General features: G+C 45.5%; 1 protein-coding gene across 1 annotated transcript in view; it reads right to left on the reverse strand.

Annotated features, from left to right (window-relative positions):
- Window positions 1-8529, reverse strand: part of SLC26A4 (solute carrier family 26 member 4) — a 53379-nt gene that overhangs the window by 10077 nt on the left and 34773 nt on the right. The window contains exons 16-18 of the mRNA XM_019509327.1: window positions 5481-5711; window positions 1863-1917; window positions 1347-1492 (exon numbers count right to left, since the gene is read on the reverse strand). Of these exons, the coding sequence (XP_019364872.1) occupies window positions 1347-1492; window positions 1863-1917; window positions 5481-5711 (432 nt within the window). The remainder of the gene's footprint in view (window positions 1-1346; window positions 1493-1862; window positions 1918-5480; window positions 5712-8529) is intronic.

Raw genomic sequence — 8529 nt, forward strand, 5'->3', positions numbered from 1 at the left:
CGACAGTGTCAGTGGCGCTTTAAGGGGGTGCACCGCCATGCTCAGGGGGTACACATGTATCCCCTATGCATTGCCAATCCCCCCACAGGGCAGAGCCCCCTTCCCCCCACAGCACATGGACTACCCTGCCTGCAGGGTCCCAGTGCCCCACCCCCCCAGGGGCTACAGCTCCTCCCCCGCCCCCCACTGGTCTCCAGTCCCCTGCTCATTCCCCTGCTCTTCTCCAGCCTCTGGAGGCTGGAGATGAGCAGGAGACTGGAGGGAATAGGAGAATGAACAAGAGGCTCGTTCCCCCCACCCCCGTTGGTTCCCCCAGCTCCCCATTCATTCCCCCAGCCCCCATTCATTCCTCCTGCCCCCTGCTTGCTCTCAGGCCCCCCACACTCACTGGCAGTAGCAGAGAACAAGCAGGAGGCTGGAGAGAGCAGGGGAAGTCTCCAGCTTATCTCCAGGGGCTTGCCTCCAGCCTCTTGCTGGTCTCCAGCCCCCTGCTCCTTCCCCTACTTGTCTCCAGCCTCGGGAGAGAGCAGAAGGCTGGAGACAGCCCCGGAGACATTCCCCTGCTGTCCCCTGCTCTCCCGAGGCTGCAGACAAGCAGGGGAAGGAGCAAGGGGTTGGAGACAGCAGGGGAATGTCTCTGGGGCTGTATCCAGCCTCCTGCTGATTCTCTGGTACTGCCGGTGAGCATGGGGGCTGGGAGAGCCAGCAGGGAACTAAGGGAACAAACGGGGGGGCAGGGGAACTAACCGGGAGTGGGGGGAATGAACAGGAAGTTGGGGAAGGTCCCCTCCTCCAGCTCCCCAACCCCCTGCTTGCCAGCATGGGCAGGCAGTGTGCTTCAGGACTGGGAAAAGGGCCAATCACTGTGCCCCGAGGCAACCGGAGACTCAGTCCTCCAGAGGTACTCTGGTAGAGTGCCTCCGGTTGCCTCAGGCAACTCAATTTTTCCCCCCTGGGTTTGTTTGAACCCTGGATATCCAGGGGTCTAATTTTGCTCCCCTGCTGCAAATTTGCAGCAGGGGGAAGATTTTTTTGTTCCTGCATGTGCCTCTTGCAGCATCTCAAAGGGGTTTGAGATGCTGCAAAGGGTCCGTGTGGGCTCGTCTGGACGTGCCCCTTCTGTTTTCTAAACCAACTCTGCAGCTGTTTCCTAAGCGTGTATCACATCAACAGAAACAGCGAGAACTTCTTGCAACTAGTGGCAGCCATCAATCCTCCTGGATCATGGTATATGCATGAGGGCCACCCAGACCTTCAATGCACATGCCTGGGCAGGAATTTTTTGGAGGAGTGGAGGTTTTGCAACTAGTAGAAACATCATAAAATATGTGATTTATGATCCTCACCTTTTCAAAAATAGGATCCTGGATGTCTTTATACATAATTTGACTCTTTATGTGGAGCACAGCGTCATGGACCGTCAGGAAAAATATGTCTTTTCTGATGTTATCGTCAAAGAAGGCACATTGTTCCAGCTTTGTTATAATGCTGTCTAAATAAACAAATTGTGAAACAGACTCAGACTATTTACAGGAAATATCAAACCAGAGGTTAACAAATATCAAAATGCACAGCCCTGGGCATTTAAACCTAACTGCTATGCAGATCACTGGAGCTTGTTACAATGTAAGCAGTAGAGAAAAAATTGAAATAGTGTTTCTCTATTTTTGTTTTCTTATCTCTCTCCCCCACCCCATACTTCTTTGTAAGCCTGCCAAGCCAGATAGTCTTTAATTGATTTGCTTTTCCTTTTTGTTTACTAAAATCATACTTCCAGAGACACAATCTACAGATCTACTATCAATTTTATTTTATCCCGCACATTGTCCAAACTAGTCATAAAGATAAATTTATGCATTTACCTTGATGTGATGCAAAGTACACTCTCACATCAATTCTCTCAAACTCTTTAACTATCTGCAAGTGAAAACGTTTTTTGTAATAAATAACATTTCTCAAGTGTATTTTAAACTGTATATGTATTCCCAAAAGTTAAATCACATTTTTCATTTTACTTTGTCTACACCCTCCAAAATCGTATGTTATATTTATTTGTGGAAACAGAGAAATTGCCATACTTGATCAGATGCAAGTGTAGTATCCTGTCTTTGACAATGGCCAAAGACTGATTATTATAGGTAGCATTGCCTGACACCTCTCCTTATTAGATCACCTTTCATGTTGCTTTAAACTGTGTTAAGTTCTAATAGTAGGGCTTCTTTCCTTTCTTTCTGGAAAATTTCAGTCAAAATAGTTCAGTAACTTCTGACAATAAGGCTAGAAAAGAATACCTTGATTTTTCAATGTTGGAAAATTCTGGTGACCTTGTTTTGAACAGCGATGTCTAATTCTACAGGTGTGTGCATGCCTTGTCAAAAGTATGCTTTATGCCATTTCTGTGTAAATAGACCCAAACTGGCCAAATTATAAGCCTTTGAAATACTGTAATATGTGTACATTCACAATCAAAAGACTTCTTTGGGTTTAACAATTCACATCTCCAAAAATTCGACATACCTTGAGCACAGGTCCTCGAGTTGACTGGACTGCACATGTGCTATCCCCAGAGATCAAGCGAGCATGTTCCATCCCATAGCACCTGTGGGGAACTAGACTGCCTATCACCCATCTCCACAGAGTAACCGATCATGTCTTTTAGCTAAGGCAACAGAAACAAATCTGGGCTTTCTGTATAATGGCTGCAGGTGATTGCTCTGATCCTGGATGAGCCACATACTCAAATTGAGCAGAGCCGGTCCTACCTGTGTTCTCTGTGACAGTCACTGCTGGATCATAGGCAGCTCATAGAAGGAAGATACTTGATTCTAAGACAAGGAGCTGGAAGGGAGGAACTTGGACTGGCTTTGGATGAAAAGTTGGAAGAGTAGAGATTGAGAATCAGGCAGGCAAGGAGTATGGGACTCAGACAAAGAGTGAAGGGAATAAAAAACACAGCACTGGATGAAGGGTATAGGATAGGTAGCATGTAGCCAGTCCATGGCCACGGGCTGGCTGTGATGCCCCCTGGTGTCCAGGCAGCCCCCCTCTGGCTCCAGCTCAGCTGCAAACCTTTCCTTTGATCACTCACCCACCATGCTTTGCTCTTATTGGAGGTTATATAAGCAAGGTTGCCTAAGGGCTCTGAGTGAGCCTGATCCTGTGCTGATCACCACTGGGCCCCTCTTAGGTCCCCTCAGTTACCATCCTGTGCCTTCAGGCTAGTAGGATGGTTTGTCTGCACCTCTGATGGGCACCTGCCACCTTCAGGGCTCATTGCATGGCTCTGTACCTCCCCTACACCACACCAAGCCTCACAAGTGTTCTCTCTCTCTGCTGTTGTTTATTTAAACACTCAGCCCCACTTGGATCTTCAGACCCTCCTGGTCCCACATGCCACCCCATCTCTGGGCTCCCAGACCCCTGGTCCTACATGCTGCCCCGCATTTGGACTCAAGGACCCGCTGTGGGTTCAAAATAAAGGCCACCTGCCTGTAAAACCCTAACTTCCTCTGGAGACTTGCCACTGCTCCCAGGCCTGTAAGGTTGTTTATATCAACTTCCGTCCCTTCAAGACTTTGTGGCTGCCAGGGAAAGACTGCCTGACCACCTCAAGCTCTGAACTTACGTAACTCCAGCCTGAGCCCTCTTCTGGTCAGGTGAGTCTCTCACTAGTCCCCTGTGCCACCTGCAAGCAAGCTGCTAGCTCCCTAAACAAGCACACACCCCAGTGCCCTGTGTGGGAACAAGCACGGTCCCCATGATTCCCAAATCTCACTTTTCCTGCTCTTATAAAAATCCCTGGCAAAGTGTATAAGCTCTTCTCCTCTAGTGTCAGTCCCCATAGGGAGTGACAACCCACTATTGCTATTAGCAGTAGCATAACCAGGGGTGGGTGAAAGAGGCAACAGACCTGGGCACCAACTTAGAAGAGGCATCAGAATCATCCCCCAGTGCCACAGAATTGGCATCCTGGAAACAAAAGCAGACCCATAGTGTTGCTCTTGCAGCAGCAGCACCTGCTCATGCACAGATATCCTGTTGCTGCTGCTTTAAGAACAAGAGCCAGGGCAGGCAGAGAAGTGGCAGCAGCACAGGCTGGGGACTGTTTTGGAAGTTCCTGGCTTGGATAAGACTCCTGCACCATCACCGCTCTCCTGCAGGGTTTGCCGAAGGTGCAGACCCTGCTTGTTACATTTCTGCCTTTTAGTGACTCCTTTAGATTAAAGTAGCAGAAGCTGGCGAGTTGGATCTAAAGGTTGCTACCCTGCTGATTAACTGCATAGGTATTTATGCAATGGAATTTTCCTTTTTTACAAGCTTCTCTCTGAAAAGCCAAAGAAAATTACTCCCACAAACTACATTAAAAGATATTAAAAATTGCAAAATAAACCATTCAAAAGTTAGACAATGCCACCATTACACATGCCTGTAAAACCTTTATTTGTCCTTTGTGTGTATGAGACAATATTTAATTTCATGATCGCCCATAATCTCCATCCAGCCCTTGCCTCAACCAGTGCATTGGATGGACCTGTTATACAGGAAAGGAAACCACTCTGTGTAGCACCCCTGTCTCATGTGTTGCAGAAGTTAGGATTGCAGGAAAAGAAGCAATTACCTCATACTGTAGGCAACTGAAGTTTGCCCTGAAGAATTGGACTTTGTCTCTGCCATAGATGTAATACTAAGCAAGTCACTTAAACAAGATTTTCAAGTTCACCAACTGTGTGTTCTTCATTTTCTGGGTACATAGTTTGATTCTCTGGAGTCTGAACTGCAGATGTGCTAAGTTATCACATGTATAGCTGAAGGCTTTGAAAGATGTACTGTAAAGTACACCATAACTAAAGCACTCTTACAAAAGCAGGTCCTAGGGGTCTCAAACAGGGCATTGCAAACTGAAGGAAGTTTTCACCTTTCTCTCTCCCTCATTTCCCCCTTGATAGAATGGGGATAACATCACTTTTCACCTTACACTAGTACTGTTAATTACTTTTTAGCAAACACTAAAATATCACAGTGAAGCCCACGGGAAAATTAGTCATTCTGTTTTTACATCATGGCTTCAATAGTGCGGAGGAAATAAGACATGGGAACCACATATTGATTGATATGAGCAAAACAGAATACTGAATAACTATTTGTTAAGTGAGAACCATCCATCCTATAGAAAAACAGTATAATGTCATTAAAAACTGTATCATAATGCATCTGTAGGGGGACACTAAATTAAGATTGCATAGACATTTCCTAATTTTAGAAATCAACTTTGCAAACTTAGTGTTCTTTTCATATAGATTTGCTGTTTGCTCCTAACATATAAATAAGCCAACACCCAAACTGTTATTACATAAATAATAAATATGATGCATTACTAATCACAAATGTTTTGGAAACTCAAAGTTAATTTCAACCAATCTAATTTACAGGGTAATGGCTAGGTTCATTTTATGGAGTAATAAAAAAAAGAAGGGCCTTACCGTTCTTATGGACCTCACAGCTACAACATCCAAGAATGACACTGCTCCAAAATCAAAAATTAAACTGTGGATGGGCACTTTGGGAACATTCACTTTGACTGGGAGCTCTGAATTCCAGTCCACTTGGATCTCTATTTCTCTAGTTGGAATTTCGAGATCTTCAGACTCTTCTGGATCTTCATCAGGCTCAAAAGCTTCATTTGCAACACCAGAGTCACTGATGATACCATTCTAATGATAACATTCAATACATTACTTAATCATGACGAAAGATTTGGGGACTTCCCCATCACATCTTATGCTTAAGCAATAAATAAAGGAATCCATATTTCCTCCACTATTTCACATCTTGTACCAAGTGATCCTGCACCAAGTGACTTAAATGAAAACAAGACTGAGCCAATGAACTTCTTCCTCCAGAGTCTACACTTTCTTCCTCTTTCTACAAGGAAGTGGCTGCATATGGGAAAATGACTATCCAAAGATGTCTAACAATAATTGATGGTAGCCAATTTATCCTTGAGAGCCTTAGCTTGGAAATGTTTTTGAAGTAGGTTTACCATATTTGATGCAATGATGATAAACTGAGGGGCAAGTGTTGTGTCACCACTTATCTGAACATTTAATCACATGAACTAGAAAAAAAACAAAATATAATAATACATAATATAATTAGGGCCAGGACTGACAAAAATTGACACCCATTTTCAGCTGTCAAATGTAGGGACTTTAACAGACTTCCTAGATAATCCCTGGGACTAGATAGCTCTAGTCTTCAGATAAGAAAGCCCACATCGAGATACTTGCAGAAGTATTCATCTGTGTAAATGGCCATTTTACATGCACAGGAAAATCTTGTCCCCTTCTAACTAGGTATTGACAACCCTGTGCTAAGGCCTGTACAAATTGTGAAATGTACTGTAATTATATAATAGTTGATGGATTGTTTCATTATATCAGGTGCAAGCATGACAATCTTTCAGGAAACCAAGCTTTAAGCAGAGAGAGTCAGACTATGTAAATTATCGTGTTGGCAGGATGAAATATAGTAAGCCATAGATATGCTAATGTAAAAGAAAAGGTGGGTGAACAATAGCAAGGAGGTTATGCCAAACTGGGGCTCCAGAAGGTCTAGGAGGACACCCAATAGGAATAAAGCAAAGAGAAAAAGAAGGAGATTGTGTATAGGGAACAGTAAGGCATGTATGGACGTTTCCTGCTAGATCTGATCAGTTTGTAGAACTCAGCAAAGATGGTCTAATAAGAAAGCTAAAGGGGTAAAACTGAGCAAGAGATGTTCTTTGCTACTGTGAGTTGGATCTGCTGGAGCCGGTCAGTATGGGACAGATGGAATCTCCCTTGCTAGCCCATTTTAAAATATTTTGATCAAACAGTAATTACTGTGTGGGTGTGGTCATTAATTGTAACATTAGTGTAACATCATTATCTAATATATATAGTTGGTATTTTGTTAGTTTAGAAGGTTTGTTTAAAGTGACTGTAAAACTGCTACCGGCCTTTAGATTTAATAAAGGAACTTTAGCTGAATTATTGTCACTGGCATTTCTCTCCCCTCCTGGGCACACCTGGGGCTAAAACACTGACAAGGTTACTCCAACCCTAAGGCTGGATTAGCAGTCATAGAGGAAGTCTACTGTTGCTAGTATCCTGCAGTGAAATAATTTATTTTCTTTAGTCCCTGAGGAACACTCCACCATATAGTTCACCAGCTGTGGTCAAGGGCTGGAGATAGCATCAGTTTTGACATCCCTGTTTTGGATTCAGTTGTCCTGTTCAGATACCCATGTTTGAAAGTTGCTTAGAAATGATGCACCAACACTTTGCTACACAGTTGTGCACCTTAGGACGTCTTATCTATAGCTGGTAAAATAATCTTCTGCCACGGGTTCTTTCCTGGATCAGTGCTCCACATAAAACAGTCCCACCAGGGGAGATGCCTTGTTGGACCTGGTGCTGGCCACAGGTGAGGGGGCTGCGGGTGCTCGACCACCTGGGCGACAGCAATCATCGCCTGCTGGAATTCACCATCCAGCACAAGGTGGCAAAGGCTTGCAGCAAGGCAGCAGCCCTGGACTTCAGGAGGGCAGACTTCAAGGAGCTAAGGAGAATAGTTGGGGAGGCACTGAGGTCCCGGAGGGGAGGAGAGTCGGGTGTCCAAGAAGAATGGTCGTTCCTTAAGGAGACGATCCTCCAAGCCCAAAGGGAGGTAATCCCAACACGGATCAAAAGGGGGCAAGAGCCCCCATGGCTCACCAAAAGCATCTGGGAATGTCTCCTATCTAAAAAGGAGGTGTACACCCAGTGGAAGGGAGGGGCTATCACCAGGGAGGACTATACCTCGGTTGCTCGGGGCTGTAGGGGGGCAGTCAGGGAGACCAAGGTGGAGATGGAACTCGGACTAGCTACCCAGATCAAGGACAACAAGAAGTCCTTTTTTAAATACATAGGGGGTAAAAAAGAAGGTACCAAGTAACGTGGGGCCTCTGCAGGACGTGCTAGGAAATCTGGTCGTCGCACCATACAGCAAAGCTAACCTATTTAACAATTTCTTTGCCTCCATTTTTCTGAGCAGAGACTGAGTCACCCCCCCACACACACCGGGACTGCCATAGGCCCCAGGGGAGGCGCATCCAGGACAAGGGTCAGCGAGGACCTAGTCAGGGAATTTCTGGAGGGACTGGACGTATTTAAAATCAGCTGGTCCTGATGATCTCCACCCCAGCGTGCTAAGGGAATTAGCAGAGGTCATTGCAGGACCCCTGGCACACCTTTACAAGCACTTGTGGTGCTCTGGCATGGTGCCAGAGGACTGGAAAAGGGGCAATATTGTTCCTATTTTCAAAAAAGGGAGGAAGGAGAACCCAGGAAACTACAGGCCCGTTAGTCCTACCTTGGTCCTGGGTAAGCTTTTTGAGAGAATTATCCTGGCGCATGTCTGCGAGGGGCCAGCAGGGGAGATTATGCTTAGGGGCAACCAACACAGGTTCATTAGAGGCAGGTCCTGTCAGACCAATCTGGTGGCCTTCTA

The sequence above is a fragment of the Gavialis gangeticus genome, unplaced genomic scaffold, assembly GCF_001723915.1.
Source record: "Gavialis gangeticus isolate Ggan-Ray unplaced genomic scaffold, GavGan_comp1, whole genome shotgun sequence".
Lineage (NCBI taxonomy): Eukaryota > Metazoa > Chordata > Crocodylia > Gavialidae > Gavialis > Gavialis gangeticus.